Source organism: Acomys minous, assembly GCF_964271855.1.
Source record: "Acomys minous genome assembly, chromosome: 4".
NCBI classification, from domain to species: domain Eukaryota; kingdom Metazoa; phylum Chordata; class Mammalia; order Rodentia; family Muridae; genus Acomys; species Acomys minous.
The window spans coordinates 89,779,391-89,800,975 of record NC_140486.1 but is presented as its reverse complement, the minus strand read 5'-3'; the positions used below and the strand labels follow the sequence as shown (position 1 = coordinate 89,800,975).

At 46.9% G+C, this 21,585-nt stretch overlaps 1 protein-coding gene across 6 annotated transcripts in view; it reads right to left on the bottom strand.

Annotated features, from left to right (window-relative positions):
* The window catches only part of NRP2 (neuropilin 2), a 118,303-nt gene that overhangs the window by 81,688 nt on the left and 15,030 nt on the right, over positions 1-21,585 (bottom strand). For all 6 annotated transcript variants that reach the window (XM_084778920.1, XM_084778924.1, XM_084778922.1 and 3 more), the window contains exons 2-3: positions 20,316-20,493; positions 699-880 (exon numbers count right to left, since the gene is read on the bottom strand). In XM_084778920.1, coding sequence (XP_084635046.1) covers positions 699-880; positions 20,316-20,493 — 360 coding nt within the window. The remainder of the gene's footprint in view (positions 1-698; positions 881-20,315; positions 20,494-21,585) is intronic.

The window sequence follows — 21,585 nt, the reverse complement described above, 5'->3', positions numbered from 1 at the left end:
CTCCTCTGAGCCTCAGCAGTTAGTGCTGCCATAAAGGCCCAGAGCATCTAATGAGACGCATGGGGGTCCCCGCAGTCATTGCAAAGAACTGTATGTCGTCTGCCCTGTCGGGGCAGCTTTTCAGGATGTCTGATTCCTTGGCATATGGGAGATAGGAACTCAGTGTATAGGGGTGGTAAAATGGATTGCCAAGGGGAATGTCTAGGAGTCATAATTTAATTTAAAAGCAATGACTTGACCCCATTCTGGGGGTCATGGTGAGATCTTTAGAAACCCTAAACAATGAAGAGATTATGTCCTCCAGGCCCATGTAATTCCAGATAAAGACAACATTAAACCATGAAGTAGCTGGGATGAAGTTCAACCAAGTTCAGCCATGAGGAGCAGCTTGATTTAAAACACACAACAATCCAATTCTTCCGAGAGATGTTCTTGCATTTATTCTGCCCTCCTTCCGCCCTCCTCCTCCTATGCTGACACTTCATCTCTGCCCTCATCATGGAAGTCATCTGACCTGCCTTTTCATATCGAGGCATTAACAGGTTCACCTTAGACGCCTCTTCACCTGCCATCATAGTCAGGCCAGATGACCGACTGAAGCCCTCACTCTGATGCCACCCACCCACCGTGGCTCCCTGGTATGTTCCATCTTCCCTAAGACACCCCCATCTCTGGCCTCTCCTCAAGATCCCACTAACCTGTTTTGAAGATCTCATAGCGTAGCGAGAAACCTGCCCCCTGCCGGGCGTAGTCGGAAGTGAACTTGATGTATAACACGGAGCCCGAGGAGATGATGGTGGGCGGGGCGATATTCCCACAGTGTTTGCCCAGGAGGTCAGCTGACTCGCTGTCCCCGTCCCGAATCTCAATGAAGTCATACCTAGGTGGGACAGAAAAGAAAAAAAAAATGTGGGCACAGATGAAAAAAAAGATCAGTCTGAAGACCTGGGAAGAACCATTATCCTGTGTTTGCCTCTCCCCATTCTTTTATAGACATTCAAGTGTTACAGAGTGATCGACAAAGGACACTGTACTTGCTTTGGCACACCCGCAAACACAGACACAGGAAGTTGCTTTGTTCAAGCTACAGTGAATGAGCTCACGGGCGGGAGGCCTTATCTCTTGTTCATATAAGAGCAATTACAAAATAATCAGCATCTCAAAATAAGCCTTGTTTTCTCCCCCCCCCCCTTGGGTAGCAGTAGCATCCATTTTATTTCCATGGTGACCTCCCTAAATCTTTGTCTCTCCTTAACTCTGTCATTGCAAGCTACTAAAATGCTTTGAGCACCCATGTCTTCAAACCGAGTACGAGGAGAAAACTAGTCATGCCCGTGTGCTGACATGAGGCTGGGATGAAAAAACTTACATGGCAGCAGGGACTGGCACCCTAGGGGTTTTCAGAGGTGTTTTTTTTTCTCCAGTCCCCTACCCTGTTTCAGTTTTCTCCTGGGCCATACCCTCTTGTTCTTCTTGTTAATTGGCACTCTCTCCGTCTGCAGGCCACCTCCTTCGCTGAGACTACAAAGTTCCCATCAACACCAGCTAGTCAACATGTTTTCAAAAGAGATCAGCACTACATCAGATAAGGCAATAAAAACTTCCCCCCAAAAGCCTGACGACTCCCTGGGGGACTGTGTCTTTTGTGCCTAACAATTAGTAGCCTTTTAAGAGTCAGGCTTGGCTGGTCTCCCCTAAGCTGTAACCTGTGCTCCCTTCAGACTGGGTCAGACAGGCCTGGCATGGGGCACAGATGTCTCACAGTCTTCCTTGGCCAGGTTCATAGACTGATACACACAAAAAGTGCCCCTTCATCTTGACCGGCACATTTCTGTTTATAGCCGGGGTGCATGCCCAGTAATGATCTCTGTATTCCTTTCTCCCCTACTCCTGTGCTTTTAGTTACTCCTTAAATCATAGAGCCGAAGTGGAAACTTCCTCCCAGTCTGCTTACAAAACCACCCATCTCCCTCTTTCTCTCCTCTCTATTTATTTTGTATCAACCTGTAAAAAATAACACATAAGAAATTTCTTCCTTGTGGCTAAGGAAAAGGCGTTTGACAGTGTAGCCCTCCCTCCGTGGGACGTGGCCTCCAGCTCTTGTCACACAGGTCTGTGGGAGCTGGCTGCCCACACAAGTGGTTTGGAGTACGTTAGAGAGGCCTGAGGCTTTTACTTCAGCCTCCTGGAGCCATGTTTCAGATTGCTCAACCATTTCTGAATAAATAGGCCCGTAAAAGAAGAAAAAAAGGAGTGTGTTACCAGGAGCAGTTTATCCTGAGGCCCCAGAGGGATGGACTCCCACAGCCAAAAGAATGTCTGGTGCTGGGTCCCTTGAGAGAAGTGGAAATGGTGTGATAGAGGCTTCTACAGGAGTTCTGGCGAGATAGCCAGATCGTCAAAGGCCTCAGGGTGGGATGGGGGATCTGCTCCGGTTTAGGAGTTTTTAGTGTGGGGCATAGTACTGACTTTAAAGTAAGGTTACTCGATTTCAAAACAAAAATGAAAATATACTTCCTTTGTTCTTAGAGAAAATTCCCCATCTCTTCTGGAAAACCCTTCCTCGCTGTTGAACTCTGAGTTAAGCACTGCCTTGCGGAGTCAGCTGAGCAGTGGCACACACCCAGGAGTGTGCACACAAGTCAAGTGGTCCTTTCTCACCCATCACGAGTTCCCTAGCTCAAATGAAGGAGCGCATGAAGGCCCTGGGTGCACGAGCTCAGACCTGGGGATAGACAGCTGGGTTGGGATCCACCACTTCTTATCTGGAGGCCTAAACTACAGTTCTTTAGTAAGCAAACAACTTGTAAAAAAAAAAAAAAAAAAGCTATAACCACTAAAAATGTCATTTCCCAAACAGAAGAACTGAGAAAATTAAACTTCGAATCTTTCTGAACTTCAAAAAATGGGGGGAGAATGGGGCTGAGGAGAAAACTGAGAAGGTACAAGCATGAGGTCCTGACTAAGAGCCTCTGAAACCAGAAACTTAGGCTAGGTACAGTAGAGTATGCTTGCAATCCCATTGCCCCTACTGTGAGACCAGAGGCAGAGATGGAAGATGCCCCGGAAGCTTGCAGGCTGACTAGTCCCTGTCTCAAAGGAGAGGGAAGGCAATGACTGACACTCAAGATTGTCCTCTGACTTTGCTCACTCACTGTGGGACACCAGCACCTTCATGTGTGCACAAGCATGTATGTGATTGCACACACACACACACACACACACACACACACACACGATACATACAATGTCGTTTTTTAAATGAGGGATATAACAGTAAAAGAGAGATATTAGGAGAGTTCTCCTTCAGTTATGAGCTTTGCATGACTGAACCTAATCTGTATAAAGAATTATTACATTGTCTGGCACTTGGTTGGTGCTTAAGAAAGCTAACTGGCTTGTCAAATCCTCACACCCATTTTGGAGGCAAAGAGGTTGCGCCACACACATGGATGTTGCTTCTCAGAAGAGAGATCTGGGAGTAGCAGTAGAGTGAATGTGAGCATGTAATCTCTTCAAGCATTTGGAAGGTACTTTTTGGAAAAATTCGACAAAAATTTGTTATGTAGATGGCCTTTAAACCAGAATCCTTAGGATTTTTTTTCCCTAAGAAAACAATCAGAGTGTGGTGTAAGGATGTATATGCATCCTTCTGGGCGTTTTTATTATTTTTTTAAGGAACATATGAAAAGGGAGAAGATGTTTCCCTTATAAATAGCATCATGTTGAAAAATCCAACTAGAGAGGGTGAGTAAATCAATTCTGGTGTATTTATAAAATGAAATATTCAGCTGCTACAGAAAATAGTGTGGCAGGTCTAGAATTTTTGGCTTTATAGGAAAAAAGTTCATGATACATCATCAATGCAAAAAGAACAGATTTCTAAAGTCTGGCTTGAATTGTACACATGAGTTTCCTTCATAAGCATTCACAAAGCTAAACTTGAAAAACCACATCTAAAATGCTATCACCAACGGGGTAATTTCACCTTCTTTGTTTCCTTCTGCTATCTGAATTATTATAAGTTCACATTTCTTTAATAAGACTAGAGTCCTAAAAATAAAGTCGCATCCTTGAAGTTCAAAGTAGAAATGTTGAGGAAAACAAGCTCTTATGATAGCAGAGATGTGAGCATGGTGGTGGGTGACAAAAATCTCAGCACTTGAGGACCAACGTAGAAAGATCAGAGTTCAAGGCCACTGTGGGCTATGTTTGTTGTCTCAAACCCCAAACAAACAAATAACAAAATAGCAGGTAGGTGTGGGTTCTTTTCCAGTATCACTTTATCATCCATCTCACAGAGCTGGAGTGAATAGGATGAGGACCACACTAGACATGGCATGCCAAAATAACAACAGCAAATGGTATTTTAGATATACTCAATAAATAATATTTTTAAAATATAATTTAAAAAAACAAAACAAACCTGGAACTCATTCTCTCTCTCTCTCTCTATCTCTCTATGCGTGTGTGTGTGTGGGGGGGGGTGGTGTGTATCTATGTGTGTGTGTGGTATGTATGTATGTATGTGTGTTTCTGTGTATGTGTGTGCTTTAAACAAAGGACAGAGAGGCCTTGCCACCCCCACTGGCTAGTCCTCAGAAGTGGGCGGGTTTTGTCAGGTTGCCTAATCACCCTTGGAGTCATTTAGAGGATTGACAGAATCAGCCAGGAGGCAGGGCAACCAACAAATGCCATTGCAGAGGGATTGCCTCAATTTACTCAGTGACTTGACTGCCCCCAGGCCTTTTTTGTAACAATGGCCAGCAGCAAACCCATGTTTACTTTACCTATACACACCTACAGTGAAGGCAATGCAATTAGAACAAAGGGTCCTCTAAGCCAGTGAGTAGCACACACACTCTCTCTCTCTCTGCTTGTTAGTTAAGGGGACCCCAGTCTATGAATCTCCTTGTGAAGAAATAATCAGGCCTTCCTTGAACTTTTAGGAAAACTGGATTTTTCTATCAAGCGTGCATGAAGGAGCTGAGACCACGGGTTACAAGTTGGCAGGCAAGTTTCTCCTCCCTTAGGGTCCTGGCTGCACCCTGTGGACAAGTCCTATTTAACCATGTGGCCTTCTGGAAGGGCTTTTGATAAAAAGGGCACTCGCCAAGTGACACGCTGACTTCATACAGAATGTCTCATTTACCTCCCGTGTGACAGAGCCATTTGGGGAAATTTTTTATTATTAGGGATTTGCTGCAGCTGGAGTAAATCTCCTTAGAAATTTCAATGCTGTCAGGTTCATTTGTGAAGGGCTTGGAAGGAGCTTGGGAAGTTTGTGGCTTTGGGATAAATACAGGCTTTGCGTGCAGCCTTGAATCTCCACTGTTTGTTTGATCAAGAAATCTGGGGTGCAGACTTGAGCTTCACCCCAAGGACAGTGAGACGGAATAACTTGAAAGCTGCCCTCTCTCCCAGCCCATTACTGCCTCCCAGAAGCCAACACCAAACAGCTAACAGACATATTAACTACAGTGTTTGCATTTCATTATTCATAATCTCTCTCAAATGAAAAAATTCCTTTCGAAGCTTTAACACTACCTCTTATTATTTTAGTTTTTTTGTTTTCCCCTCCAGAGCCAAAGTAGCCATCTCTACCTCATTCTTGTTTTCTCTCTGAGTACTGCCTTTGCCGTTACCGCACAGCTTGCGACATCTGCACGGGCAGCGTTTGTGTCTAGAGACTGCTTCCTCTGCCTTCTCTTCCAGCCCTGAAGTCTTCATTTCTTTACCCTAAATCCACATTGGCTCGGGGCAGGGTATGTGGCATCAAGAGTCAGAGAGAGAGAGAGAGAGAGAGAGAGAGAGAGAGAGAGAGAGACAGACAGACAGACAGACAGACAGACAGACAGACAGACAGAGCGCATTGAAACGACAGTGACATCATCTCTCCTCCCATCACTTGGCAAGCATGGAAAGAGGCTCTCTAGTGTCCCTCTCACTCTCCCAGTAGGTCACCCAGGCTAGGCTGCCTACTGCTGAACGTGCTCAAGAGTGCCCTGGCTAAGGCCTTGTTCAGAGCTATTTAAGGTCTAGCCTGGCTCCTGTCTGCCTTTCTGGAAACGTGTATGTGTGTGTGTGTGTGTGTGTGTGTGTGTGTGTGTGTGTGTGTGTGTCTGTGTGTGTCTGTCTGTGTCTGTGTGTGTGTACACCAAAGGCACAATCCTTAGGTCCTATAAGGATGTCGCACCCTCAGGATTTGGATCTCAATAGGAGTGGCTGCACCTAAGGAAACCAGATCCTTTGGCAGGCGGGCACTGCCTTTCCCTCCATCCTGCTTGCCTCACAGATGTGTATGACACAGACTGCAAGCTTTCTCAAGCCCAAGACCCTGGCCCTTTTTCTGGAGAGGGCTAGCCTGCAGACTTGCTTGTTTAGCTCTGTCTCTTGTACTAGGGAGGAAGCAGGGTGAAGCCAGGCTTGGCTCTTCATTGGTAGATATGGGATATTTTAGGGTCCTTGGCACACAGGGATCGCTGTGTGTTGAGGGAGTAAACGAAGAAGGGATGGCGGTTGGTGTTGTGTGTTACAATGGTGCTTTCCTACTGGCGCGATAGGCCGGTCCCTGGCGTACCTTCTGCCTTTGCGCCCCAGCACATCCACTGAGCTATTCCGGTTGTATGTGAAAACCTAAATGTTGCTTCGTGACACAAAGGCATGAAATATAACATTTTGTGGAGAAGAAACATCTCAAATCCTGCTGACAGCATTTTCACTATTAGCGGCAAACAAATCAACTATAATTAAAATGCTGTCAAAGTGATTGGAGATTTTTTCTCACACTTTCAAAGTTCCATATTTCATGAGTGGATTATCCAGGCCAGGGAATGTACCACCTCCCGGAGTGCCTTTCTTCCAGGAAGCTCAAAGACAGCTACAAACACTGTCTTATTAATCCTTACATTAAAACCTGCAGGGAAAATTGGAGGAATGTCATCACAGCCGCTAGCAGCTCCCAAAATCTCCCAACAAAGAAACTGCCTGAGACATTCGGCGGCTGCAGGATGGGTCTGCACAATGTTGAGGAGTCTGGTCAATATAGGCCCAGAGCCAGGCCACCTGTTTCTTGGGTCCAGCCTTTACGGGGAAATTGGCTTGCTATCAGATTAGGTCTTTTTAAAGAAGACTATTTCATTTCCTGGGATTTCTAACTTCCATTGTTGTCACTCATTTAATAAGTAAATCAATGGAAAGTGATCATATTTTATTGAATAATTACTATGGGGTCAGACTCCCCCTGTAGTGGATGTAAACATATTTTTGTTTTGATCCCAAGTGTGGGATGGGGAACAGACTTGTGAGAGATCAGGTGATGTTTATCCACTAGAAGATGAACCGCCTCATACGGGGGCTTGTTTTTTGCCAACTGAAACACATCTTAGTACAGACTCTGAGAAGATATATATATATATATATACCCAAAACAGGAGGTGAGGGCTTTTTGGGTCTTGGTATTGTTTGGCTATTCATCACTCCAGTTCGAGATACTCCTAGAGAGAACCTCATCAGAGAACGCTCTGGGTTCTGGCTGCTGTTCCAGGTTCCAGCAGCAAATTTGGTTGAATTTCTGGTCTGCTAAAATCCTGCTGACTATGCCCGGGGAATCGCTCCCAGGAACTGAGTCCAAAAAGTTCTACTTCTCCTGTTCCCATTAACCTCTTTTCTCTCCTATCTAAAGTAGGGGGATTGGAAGGGAAGTATGAGCATTAAAGAACCCCAAATAATATAGGTTTGGAAAAGATCAAAGCCTACATGCCCTCCCCCCATTTAGATATTATTGAATTTAATCCTAACTTAAGTACATACTGGGCTGGTCATGATTACCACTCATTTGTAGAAGCGCAAGTGGAGACTTGGGTTAAGTTGGGTTAACAGCCCAAGGTGAGAATGAGGAAAAGGCAGAGGTGGGATTTGAACTCAGGTGACCTCACTCTAGGCACACAGGCCTCACCTCTTTTCCCTTTTCTTCACTGTCTGGAAACACCGGATTGCCAGAGCACAAAAGCATGAGGCAGGCCAGGCGGGAAGAAACCTCCCAGTCTCGGGTTTCTACGAAATGAGCAGAAGTCTGAAGCACCTTCACAGAACTCTGCTCTTTTTACCCAGTCATCCTGATAAACAAAGCCCATAGGACATGCCAAAATTAATAGACAGAATCACCAGTGGGATCCGTGAGCAGATTCAAAACGCGTAGCTTCAAGATTTGCCCAGTGGAAATGTAGCTCATGTGTTCAGATGGGATAACATATTAATTTCTGTAAGAGCAGTATTTTTATAAGTGTGTACACTCGAATATGAGCATATGGCCCATCGAGTGAGAAAATAGGATCCAGGGTATTTATAAGAGCTTCAAGTAGCATCTGCATATTCTAAAGTCCACAAATTTCCAGTATGGTTCATGTAAGAATTTCAATGTGTCTTCTCATGTGGGCATATTTTTTTTAGGGAAAAATCCACCTGAAATTACTATTACACAGATCCGTGTCCAAGAGGGCGCAATGCACTCTGGGAAGGAAGCATAATGTGTGGGCTTTGTGGACAGAGCCAGTCAGTTCTTGGTATCAGCTACAAGTGAAACCAGAGACAAGACATCTACCCCCTCCCAGTCTCAGTTCCTCCTCTATAAAATGAAAACAATTACAGCTCCACCTTTGGAGCCTGTTAGAAGGACTGGGAAGGTACACTCAGGCCCAGCACAGTACCAGATGTCTGAGAGATGGAGGTTATTTTTTATTTTCCTTAAAAGATTTATTATTTATTATGTATACAGTATTCTGCCTGCATATGAGCCAGCAGGTCACAAGAGAGCATCAGATCACCCTATAGATGGTTGTGAGCCACCATGTGGTTTCTGGGAATTGAACTCAAGATCTTTGGAAGAACAGACAACGCTCTTAACCTCTGAGCCATCTCTCCAGTCCAGAGGTTACTTGGGCCACATTAACAGAACATGGCAGTGAGGTGTTGTCACCACTGCTATTATTGTCATTATTATTCCTCTACGTCTAAAGCCTCAGTGGTTCCGGCACTCAAGGGCTGTTCGTGTGTTTGCACGAGGGCCCAGTGCCTTTTCCGCAGCAGCTGTTTGCAGTTGCGTTTTCTTCCTTCATTTCTTCAGACCACAAATCTCTCGTGTTTGCAGCTTTCGTTTGCGGTCCCCTCCCAGCCAGGGTCACCACGCTCGTTAGAAGGGAGGAAATCTGACCACCCAGCAAAGGAAGTATGCACAGAGAATAACCCAAAACAAACTGGAAGAATTATTCTAAAAAACCTTGAAGGCAAGAAAGTGGAAACTGCAAATACTATCTATTTATAATTGCTGCTTGTTTTTCCGCAGAAACCCTGGGATGATGTCGAGGGCCCTGGGATCTCATTGTTCCTCGGGTTGCAGGCTGCCAAGAACACTCTCACCGTGAGGAAGGAGGTGGCTCCAGACGCGGTGTCTGGTAAGCCTTGCTGAGGATAACTTTCAGAAAGCAAAGGGCATACATCAAAGCCTCTAGCACTACTGCCCTGACCCTGTAGGTGCACACTGCTTCCCGCATTGGCCTGGCTTCTCAGCGAGGTGCATTCCTGAGGCCACAGAGCCACAGATCTGCTGGACTTCTGCACCAGAGGGCACTCGGAGGATGGAACACATTTGCTTATGTAAGGCGGTGATTTTTTTCAGGCAACTGGTGAAGTTGAAGGCTTGGGGCCACTTCTTTTCAGCTTCTGTTGGTCTGGTCTGTGACTATAAAACCCTCATCCTTTGGAGTCAACTTCAAAAGCCCCAAAATGCCAGCAGTTGGTACTGATGCTGCAGTACTAAATAGGTAAGAAGGGCCCACAGTTTACGTCCACTTCCTCCTCCTCCTCAGCAGCAGCAGCAACTCAAATAAATTCTCACGTTAAAAGTAAAACCTGACAGAGCCAAGATTTGCTAAACTGTCCCATACTGGCCCAGGCCTATCATGCTGTCCTGCCGGGGTTTGCCTCACCTCATAAATGGGTACAGAGCTCTAACCTCTTGGGACCAACTAGGGCCATAAGGCAACCGGTAGCCATTGAGGGGAAATCAGAAATCAGAGCACGTCATCCTGGGGCCCTGGTGTGCTGGCAGCATCCCTCCACTTGGCTGAGAGAACAGGTCCCTCTGCGTAAGGAGCTCACTAACTCTGCTTCCCGGAGGAGCCAATTGTAAGAGAGAAATCATAGCCTCCCCATCTGTCCGAAAACTGGAAGCCTGCTGGGAACAAGTGCGCCAGGCACCAGGGAACCAATCACCATGTCAAAGTTCATTTGAGTTTTCTGGCAATAAGTTCCCGGCCATTCTAAAATGCCCTTGTCCTCTGTACCAAACTTGGAAGACCCAAGAGTTATCTGAAAAAAAAAATGTGCTATGAAGAATTCCAGGACAGGGGCAGTTTGGGAGCAGGTGGCAGGTGTGACAGCCCAGATTTTAGATCCTGTTCTCTTGGCGTTTCAGGTTACAGAGAACTCAGAGCTTCCCTTGGCTCTAGGGGCAAACTTGTCACTACTGTGTGGAAAGCACCCGGGTGTGGAGATGACAGCCACATACTAATGTCCAAGCAGGAAGGGGCTGGTAGCCACGCCAGGGTGGAGATTCTGAATGTAGCCCTTGGTGGCCAGTCAGCTGGAACTGTTTCCTCCTTTCAAAGTGCCACTTGGACGCTGTGCCCAGATGTGCATCCTGAAACACTGTGGCTGCACTCAGAGCAAGAGCCAGTCTGGGCCAGGAGTGCATGTCACAGCCCTGGCCTTGCTGCATGGCGGAAATGTACGAGTTAAAAAGCCAGGGTTGGCTGGGCACAGAAGCACCCAGCACTCTGGACTACGGGATGCTGTTTGACTGATGCTCGCCGGACCATGGAGAAGTGTCTAGCAAGTGCATAAGCTTCTCTATGAGGAGAAGCAGGCTGTTGGAAGTCTCCAAGCTAGATGGGACAGCATGGGTCAGTCATGAAGGACTTGTATTTATCTGGAAGCCATAAGCAGGCCATGTGCTTTGTGTATGGCTAGCTGGTCACCATGTTGTGGTGACCCGTGCGTACTTTATTACATGGGGGAAGACATTAGTGCCAGGGAAGAACTGTAAGAGTCTCACATGGAAAGGAGGCCTTCTGAGAGGGGTACAGTGGTGAAGACCCCCAGAAGAGAAGCTCACACTCCAAGCCTTGAACCTAGCAGCCTGCCCTGCAGTTGGGTGGAGTCTTGTGTCCTGCAAGGGCCTCAGTTTCCAGAGGGGACATAATAATAATAATAATAATAATAATAATAATAATAATAATAATAATAAACTTTCCTATCCTCCTACAGTTCTCAGAGGATGGCACACAGATAAATCACTCTGAACTTTCAGAAGAAAAGTGCTCCATAAACCTCGAGGTCTCATCAACTGTAATTGTTACGGTAATTATTTTAATGATGATAATGGGAGAATGGGGGGTGGGGCAGGAAGGAAACCTCCTACCTTGAGACAAAGAAAAACTCTTCCATTCAACCCCTGCCATGCTTCTTTCCGCTCTTATGCTGGCTCCATCCCTCTCAAACGGCCAATCCCTGCCCTGAAATATTATTTACTGCTTTCTTTTCCAATAAAACAATTATTTGTTCCACGGTTCTCCCTCTCACTCACTCTCCACTGTGTCTGGCTTGGCCCTGATAGCTCAGCCATGAACTGTTTACATGTCTCGCTCACCCGCCCAGAATCTGGTTCAGCTCCATTGACACTAAAGGCAGGAGCATTCTCTGTGTGTGAGGAATCAATTACCTCCGCTGACACTCCATCACTGCCCTGCACATCTCCAGATTCCAGATGGAGAGAAAAGGTGGTGGGGGCCCAGAGAGGGTGGTGAGCATGTGTGTGTGTGTGTGTGGGTGTGGGGTGGTGTATGTACATATGTGTGATGCAGGTAGTGTGTGTGTATAATATATATAAATGTGTGTATATATGTAAAATGTATAGTATGTGTGTGTGGTGTATAAATATATGGGGTGTGTGTGTATGTATAGTATGTATTTATGGTGTATAATGTAGTGTGTGTGGTATGTATGTATGGTGTGTGTGGTATGTGTCTGTATGTGGTGTGTGTAATTGTGTATGGTGTGTGTATATGTGTGGTATGTATGTATGGGGTGTGTGTGTGTGTGTGTGTGTGTATGTGTATGGTATGGTGTGTAGTGTGGTGTGTGGTACATGTGATGTATATAGTGTGTATATGGTATGTGTATGTGTATGTATGGTGTGTGTGTGTGTGTGTGTGTGTGTGTGTGTGTGTGTGTGCGCAGTAGACCAGCGGGATAGAAGGCAGATGATGAGGGGCAGATGGAGAGAGACCATTGACTGAATCAGGCTTCCAGCTTGTCCTTCTAGACATAGAAAGACTTCTTTTTCCTTGACCGCCTTGCCGGCCCACAATGACCACATGGCAGGAAGAGGCAAAGCAAGGCTGTAAAATGAGGGAAGAAAAGCTTGTGAGGTTATCTAAAGGAGTCAATGCCCAGCATTCCGGGGTGCTGAACAGCAGCTGATTGCTCTCAGCACGTTGACACAGGCATATACTGGCAGCTGAGAGCCATGGGGTTCCCAACACAGCCCTCCTGCAGTACAGGGGTGCTCTCCCAGGGCCTCAGTATTTCCTTCTGGTCAGTGGGAGCAATACTGGTCCCGAGCCCACAGCTTGCTATGGGAGGTAAATGGAGCCGGTGTCTGATGCCTTTGAGAATGCCATGAGTATATGCAATTGTGTGACTGATAAGCTTCCCCAAAAATACACAGCTTGGCCTCTAACATACAGAGTTGGGAAATTCACACAACTGTCATGATGCTTGACTATATAGCCACGAACGAGAAGGCATTAAGGACTCATGCGTTCTTTCATTTTCCATGTGGTACCCTTGAACCCAAGCCAAACTGGGGCCTATTTCTTTCTCCTTTTCCTTAGTTTCTTAAAATTTAATTTTGACCCAGCTAACTTTTTTTTTCAGGGATTTTCCTTCTAGGAAAAAAATTTTTGATTATGTAAATTGAATACAGCCATCTATTCTGCAATCAACTGGGATGGGTTGTGAGCCAAAAGGTCTCATAATGAAGGGCACTTATGAAGTTTTTTTTTTTCTAAAAGACAAGACAAGGACTGTGTGTGTGTGTGTGTGTGTGTGTGTGTGTGTGTGTGTGTGTGTGTGTGATGATTTATCTAGGCATGAATAGAAAAATGGAATTAAGTTCTCTTGAGTGTCTCTCATCAAGGTCTAAATCCCCTCACCAAGAAAACTGACAACAAAGAGCTCGGATTCTCCCTGTAGGACTCACAACTACAGGAAAATACAAATCCCTCTGTAGAAAAGTCTAATGTCTCGACACGTTATCTCCCTTCTCTGCTTTCTCCACTCCACACCTTTATCTGCCTCCCAGTCCCTCAGAATTTCTGAAGACAGCCTCCCGGTGTAATTAGATGGGAGAATTACACGGAGTTACATGGGGTGAGGTGTTGGCCCTCTGGGATCTCCGGGTTTCAAGAAGGTGCCAGGGTTGAGAGGCAGAGCAAGGGGGATAGTGTAGGATAAAATCTCAAGTGATTTTCTCAGTCAGAAGATAAAACATGCATTATTAAGAAAGACAGTCACAGCAAAGCCCGCTTGCACGGAGAGCTTTGCGATTGCAACATCGAATATTAAAAAAAACAAAACAAAACAAAACAAATGGCCAAAAATAACTGTTGTCCCAACTGCTCTTTAACCTTGGTCAGAGGAGAAGAAATCTGTGGGTTGCTGTTTCCCACTTCTTGGGTGAGCTGAAGTTGCCGGGCAGAGGGAGTCCTTGGTCAAGGCTGTGGAGGACGGGTCAGCTGGTAGCTGTACTCTGCCTAACAGGGCTGGTCCCATTATTGCAGCACACTCCCAGAGGTGGGTCTGTTTCTGTCATTAGGAGGGTTGTTGCAATATAGAAAAATACTAATGCTCACTGGATCCTTGGAGAGTGGGGATATTTCTGTGGTGGGCAGGCAGTAAATCTGTCACAGGGTCATGACTAATCAACCCAAGAGTCCCTCCTGAGCTAGCACATGGCATCCTCTTGTACCACAGAGACTGGCTCTGTTTTGACTTCAGGGGATCCCAGCAGAAGCCACACCTCCAATTGGGTAATTTCTCAAGCAAAGGAAAGAAAAGAGTCCGGGTCATCAGCAAACTGGTGAGGACTTAATCCAGGTTGTTACCTGGACTTTGCCAGGACAAACCACACTCCCCGTTACACTAAGGCCATCTGGACACAGGGACCAAGACTGGAGAGTCATTACAATAGCAGGGAAGGGCGGGGGCTACACAGAACCCACAGTCTCAGCTTTTCCTGCTTCCTGTCCTGGGTCCCTCTCCTAAGGAGCTGGTGGAAGTCGCCTGGCCAGGAAATCGAGTTAAATAAGTAATATGGTCAGGCACCTTTGGCCAGGAAGAGGGTTTATATCAACAAGTCATAAGGGCCAACCTTCTTCTGCTCCTACCCTTACCACACTCACAGGGAAGGAAATGGAGGACAGCCGTGCTTATGACTGGACTTCCCAGAGCTACCAACAGTCCTCTCTTCCAGTTGTTCAGTGTGCCATCCTCTGCCTGGACCACTAGCCATGTGCATCCCACTTTGCCTGGCTGACTGTTCCAGGGTCAGTATAGGCCTCGCCTCTTCCAGGGAGCCTCCCTGGGTCTTCCAGCCTAGGCTGGATCTTGGTACTGTTGGCTCATATAACAGGATCAAATCATGTCTCTCAGTCATATCATGCAGTGTGGGAGAAGGGAAGGCAGACAGCATTAGAGTAAAGACTGCGGACTGAAAAGTAGGGTTCTAATCCCTTCCCGGCCCCTTCAGCCTGAGGCAGGACCTCAGGCCACCTGCTTAAGGCCTCCGAGAGCCTGACTCTTCATTTGTACGTGGGAGGGCAGCCACTTCAGATGCTTTCCTGTCACATTAACTTAGACAAAGAAGTGCCAGCCCACTGCCATGTTCAGAAGTACTGCGCCATCTGGGACAGTTTGATCTCATCACCTCCTCCTCTAGAGCTCCCAAGTCTGTCAGGTCAAAGGGTATGGTTTACCGACTACTGTGTTTCCAAAACTGACCATCAAGCTTGGCACTAAATAGGTGCTCTTAAGTACCTCCTGGGCACAGAGTGAGCGGCCTGTAGCCATCTTGTTGGTGACAGGCCCAAGTCTGAGTGGCTAGCGACATTTATAGCCCTGATTCTATCATCTGTCTGTCTTTTCTTTGTCATCTCCAGAGCAAGGGGTGGGGGGGGGGGGGGAATAGACCTGCCTGCCTTCCACGGCAGCTCTTATCCCACTTACCTATGCCTTGGCGTCATCAGTGGCAAAATAACAATGAGATAAGTATTTGCTCACGTTCGCTGAGTTCTCTCCGGAGCTAGGTGCTACGGTTCAGAGATGGAGTGGGTGTCCTGAGCCATTGGAGAGCTTACCCACTCAGAACGAAGAAGAAGCCACAGGGAAATGTGGGCAGGGAAGGAGTGGGGGGCCTCTCTCGGTGCGATCTCGAGAGTGCTCATAGAGATGGAAGGCCGTGCTTGCTTGCTGGGAATGCTGGATGCTTACTGGGCACAGGGAAACAGATTGCTTAGCACGGAGGGACCAGATTCCTGAGGCCTGGTTTCTTCTCTCTGTTTAGCATCGTGCTTAATTTATCAGCTTGGGAAGCTGCTACTTGTTTTAAAATATAGTCACCTACTGTGAGAGGGACAGGCACATCTATGATTTAGAGGGCCCCTCTGTGGTAAGTAAACACAAGAGTTTCTTGTTTAACTAGGACACTTGGCCAGAGGCCCAATAGCCATATCCAGAATGTAGGGGACTGGGGAGATCAGAGGAAACAGGAGTCTAAACCAATGCTGAGAACTATGGGTGCTGTGTTATGCTTAGCCAGGGGTGGGGGGGGGCGCTGTGGGTGTCAGTCTTCGGGCAGTCCTTATTCTGCCATGGCCTTGGCTGAACGAAGCAAATAAGAAATGTTGGCCTTGAATTTGCTCTGACTTAGGGTTGAAACCTTGGGCCCCAGGACCTAATCTTTGGCAATAGAGAGCAAAGAACTTCTACAGCAAAATTGATACATATATTAAAAAAATAAAAATAAAATAAAAGCAAGTCAGAAGAGAGAGGCTGTATGCAGTAGGAAGGCTACTCATAACAGGAATCAATAGCAAGAGTACCAGGAGAAAATCGTCTCAAGTTTCCCGTGACACAGGGCAGAGGGACTTACTGTGCTTGCTTACTTATTGTGATGATATAGGTGAGGCACAAAATGCTTATTATCATGGTTTTGAGGAAGAGCTAAACTTAGAAGTTTAAAAGCTCAACAAAAACCCGAATGTGGACTTTCAGAGGAGGCTTGGTGGTTTTAAGAGTGCATATTGCTCTTGAAGAGGACGCGTGAGGTGAGCCCTGTTCACAGCACCGACATCAGAGAACTCACAACTGCTTGTGAGCACCAGCTCCAGGGGATCTGGTGCCCTCTCCTGGCACTTAATGGTTCTGCATTCAAGTGTGCACATCCTTAACTGTAAATCAAGACCCAAAGAGGTCTTGGCTTCTGTTGCTCATGAAGAAGTGAAGTTTAGAATTACCCTCCTGAATCACCAAATATAAAAGAGGGCTCTCCTTAACTGTTGGCTTTGCTTAAGAAAACAGGGAAGTGCGGCATGCGATTTGAAATGTGCGGGATTTCTACCAAGGGACTCCGCCCGGAAAAACACCGTTCTTCAGTGATAAAGATGAAGTAATTTTATTCACAACTTATGTAGATTTACTTGTGAGGTTGTTGGCCTGAGAACTGTACTTTCACAGCTTCCAAGTGGCTTTCAAAGTTCCCCAAAATACTTTCAAGAGACTCATTTGGCAAATACTTATTCTTTCAAGGAACTAGATCTTGATTTTAGTTACCTTTTGGTTGGGTCTCTACAATGGTTTTGTGTGTGTGTGTGTGTGTATGTGTGTGTGTGTGTGTGTGTGTGTGTGTGTGTGTGTGCGTGTGTGTGTGTGCGCGCGCGCGTGCACTCACAGTCACATATCAGTCCTGCTTGAAGACCGGTGAATAAGTTGTGTAGAAATGCATGTTGAGTGTCTTTAAAAACGCATACAGTTCAGGCTTTAGAAATGGAAAAATACTCAGCCTTGTGTGTGTGCTTCTAAAACCATAACACTGAAGCCTCTGGCTGATGACTCAAGCAAATGGCCTCTCCCTGTCTGCAGAGGCAGCAGCCTCCTGGTATCTTCTGCTCCCAAGAGGATGAAGTGGCTTCTCTCTGTTTGCCCAGACAGCCCTGAGTCCTGTCTTTTTGTCCCTCGACACAGGCAGCTGGCAATGCCACAGCGGCCTTTGCTTCTGCCTGTAGCTGCTTCCCAGTCCCCAGGACAGCTTGCTGGTGTTTAGGGTTTGGCTCCCTGTGGATAGCCTAAAGGAGGAGGCAGGCTCTCAGAAAGGGTGGCTTTGGATTGCACTGGCACAGGCCAGCTGCTGCTTGTGAGTGAAATTTTCCGAGCAGACAGCAAGCTTCAGCGGAACAAAATGAACAAGCAGTGGTCGGGAAAAGATCTGTCTGGGGTTTGCTCCATAACAGCTTTGACTTTTGGGATGGAGATTTCAAGGTATGGAGAGGCAAAGACCAGAATAATTTTTCCTATCAGGGGGCCCTGGTCTTAGGTCAGAGGGCAATTATTATGGTTAAATTTGTGCCCAGAAAGCAGAAGAGAACGCCTGGGCAGGCATGTAGGCTGACTTTCCATTTCCCCTTTCTGCTAAGAGCTGCTGCCTATCTGCAGACAGGCAGCGGAGGCAGTTTTCTGGTGGGAATGGTATCGGCTTCATAAACTTCCAGGTAAACAATTGAACATGTCTCCCAAATGCAAAAAAAAAAAAAAAAAAAAAAAAAGAGGCCGATTTCCTTTCACAGCAAATGTTCTACAAGCACAGAAACTCTTTGGAGGAAAAAAAAAATATTGCTGTGTGGAAGAGAAGAAGTCGTAAAGAGGGTAAGAAAAAAAAAAGGCAGTACAGATTTTTAATGAGAATGGAGTGTTCCTTTCCCAAGAAAGTAAGGCGAGGCAAGGAGAGGCCAGCCCCCTTATTCTGCATGCAAATGATCCTGAGTGAGAGGCTGAGAGACCAGATACGGCCTTCTAAATATAAAAATTAATGAGAGAGACAGAGAGTGGGGAGCAGAGGAGCGGTGCTGGGGTGCTAAGTGGAGGAGACCAACCATAGAGGAGCTTGGCTGACAATTTGGCACTGGGGGAAATAGATTCCAGAAAGATTTTTTTCCCCTGACCTCTTTGACCTTTTAGGTTGCAGCCAGCAGCATGGATGAGGAGAGCGGAGGCAAACAGGAAGCTTACTTAGAAAGGCTCAGAAGCTGGGAGATAGCCGGGTAACTTCCGCTCTTCGGAATCCAGCAAGGGTGAGGTGTTACCCCTCAGCTGCTGGAGGCTCCACCCTGGGGGATGGGTCCTGGGGCTGCACTTCCCTAGCCTTTTAGTCTCCCCAAATTTATTTGAAGCTTTGCTCATTGCCATCTGAATACAACCTTCTAAAAAGCTGGGCCCTTTTCCTGTCATCGTGAATAGCCATAAAATGGCCTCTTAGCAATTTCCCCTCGAGATTTCGCTGGTATCAGCAGAACGGAATTTGGCCCTCCATCCAGAGAGGTGCTTAGTCAAATTTCTCTGAGCTCACTCTCAAGCACCCTGTGCATTATGCTTCAGCCCGAAGCCAACCTTCTGCAGCTCAGCCAAAGGCTCCTGGACCCAAAAAAAAAAAAAAACCCCTCTCTTTACAGAGTTTTTCTAACCCAAATTCTTTGTAAAGTTCACTGTTGGGGAAGCGGAACCACAGGGTGCTGAGTCAATGTGTCCAGTGTGTCTGTGTAATGCAGACCAAGGGGGGAACTGGTGTGCTGTGTCATCCAGGCAGCCAAGCCTGGTCCTGGAATTAGAAACCCCATCCTGTGACTCTTGGTCACATGCAGTATCCATCCGGGAAACTCGCGCAGACTACCTCCTGTTAACGAAGGAAACCATTCTGTAGGTGCGAAGTGGTCCTCGGAGGGTAATAATGACCACAGTTCACCTGGCCTCAGAGTCTAGCACTAGCTACAGAGCAGCCTTGTTTCCTTCAGAGGAAGTGCTGCCTGGACCGAAGCCTCCTCTACAGTGGAGGCCAGGAGTGTCGCCTGCTCTTGTAGACCTGTCCCACCAGCTGTCCTTTTATTAATTATTCAGGACTCCCAACACCTTGGTTGCAGGAACACTCAGACTGCTTGTTTGTCATGTGGACATGGATCGCCTAACCAGAACTTATGGTACAAAGACCAAAAAAAAAAAAAAAAAAAAAAAAAAAAAAATGGCAGTGGCACATCCTTTTCTGAATAGAGAGACACTTTCACTTTGGGCTCATAAGGAAAGAACGTAGGGTAGAGGTCTCGAGTCCATCTGCCCACCTCTGTTATTGACAGACTTCCCCTGCCTGCTTCCCCACTCGAGCACAACCTCTCAAGAGCAGTTGCCTAACTCTCTGAGTTTCCAAGATGGCTGAACTGATGTCCTGCTGTAGGATCTGCTGAGGCACCGTAAGTGACTGACTTCTCCTCTCTGTGTTCTCATGTCAAAATGAAGACCGGGATGGCACTGACTTTCCCAGGGCCATGGCAAGAACTGAGTGGCTTAATTATTTGTAAAGCAATTAGAACTGTGCTTGTAGAAGGAATCCATGCCTGAAACTTTGGTAGTAACCTGTGCAATATGGACATCAAGAATTAACTGGAGGTCTAAACCTTCCCTTGTTGATTCTGTATTTCCTACTCAGAAAGCAGCCCCTTCAGAAAGCAGTAAGTCAATTCCCATTACTGGATATGTTTGGGGTCCAGCTACCATTTTATTAGGGATTTGGTAGGGCTCCCATTGAAATGGGGGCAGGGAGGGGTCTTTCCAAGGGAAGAGAAACCATAGAGCCAAGAAGTAGGGTTTTGTAACCCACTTCATGTCCCCATGGAACCTCTTTCCACTGCCAATGTCTGCAGACAGGGCAACCAGTGTTTTCTATACCTCATTCCATAAGGTTCTTCACAATACCATGGAATCAACTCCACTCTGCCTCTCCTAGAAGGTAATGCCATTTATGTGTGTCCGTCCCCCCCCCCCCCCCCCCCCCCCCGTGACTGGGACTCACTATTGCACCTTCAGTGACAAAAAGAACAAAATATAAACATGGTGGCCTTGGCGTATGTGTCCCCAGTGGGCGGGGGAGTGCTTACTTGCAGTCATGTTTCTCGATTTCAAAGTGAGGGTTGAAGTTGAGGACAATCTTCTGGTTGGGCTCGGGGGCGTAGACAACCCACTCGCAGTTCTGGTGAGAGGGATAGTCCTGGGGGTAACCTGGGGATGTGATGTAACCAGCATCTTTGGAATTCAGCCGACCTCCGCAGGGTGGATCTGGAAGGAGGAAGAAACACCTAAGAGCTCCAGATGTGCTACCATGGCTCCCCACGCCCCACTGCCCACCTCTCCTTCCTCTCAATAGCTGGTCACAACTCCTTCACAGACCTTTTATGGCAGTCCAGGAGTCTAACCTATTTACTCATTCCGTGGAAGAGATTGTTACAGTTCTTTCCTCCTTGTAGTCACACACACACACACCCCAGCATGCGCAACACACACACACACACACACACACACACACACACTCCAGGAAACTGGTCATAAACATTTCGATTGCATGGCTGAAGGCTGGAAAAACAAGGGTGTCCACTTAAGAAACCTCCCAGCTTTTCCTGTCTCCCTTTCTTGGCCCATCTTCCTTTCTTCCCTTCAGCTCTCCCATCTCTATCTTTGTCTCATAAACCTTTCATTTTATTCGGTGTCTCCTAGCCCAGCACAGTCAGCCAGCAGCCAGGGCTCCCTCCAGGAACCGACAATCGTGGTTTTGTGGTACCAACCCACGAGCACGCCTGGCAACAATTATGAGAGGTGCAAAGAGGCACTTTCAGCTTGGGGCCAGAACAGGCCCCAGAGGGTGATTTCAGCTTATTTTTAAAGAACCCCCCCTCCCCCAAACATTTAATTCCACACACACCACAAATTTGATTTATTATTTCATTATACACCCAGTGGAAGAATCTGTATCGGAGAATCTGCTGGCTCCGATCTCAGTATTTCTACAAAGGTGCTTTGTGTTGAGAGCACCAGGCACCTCTGCTTTCCCCGTGTTTTCTGCCCATGATCCCTCTGGCTTGGTCACCACCAGAGTGTGCTGCTGCTTTGTCAAGATGCTCAAAGGGAGAGGCAGAAAGGCAGCAGGGACAAGCTGGCTCCCCCTCACCTCAGTGCCTGGTTGGAGGTAAACAGCCTCAGTGGGCCAGGAGGGAAGGGGCGACATTCAAAGGCAGAGAAGGTGGATGATGACATTTGAAGAAGCTCATCCACCCAGGAGGGAACTCTTGCCATCCCTAGCAGGAGTTCTTAGGAAACAGAGGGTGTCGCTTAACACCACGGTCAGAGCAGAGAGGCATAAGAGACACAGAAATA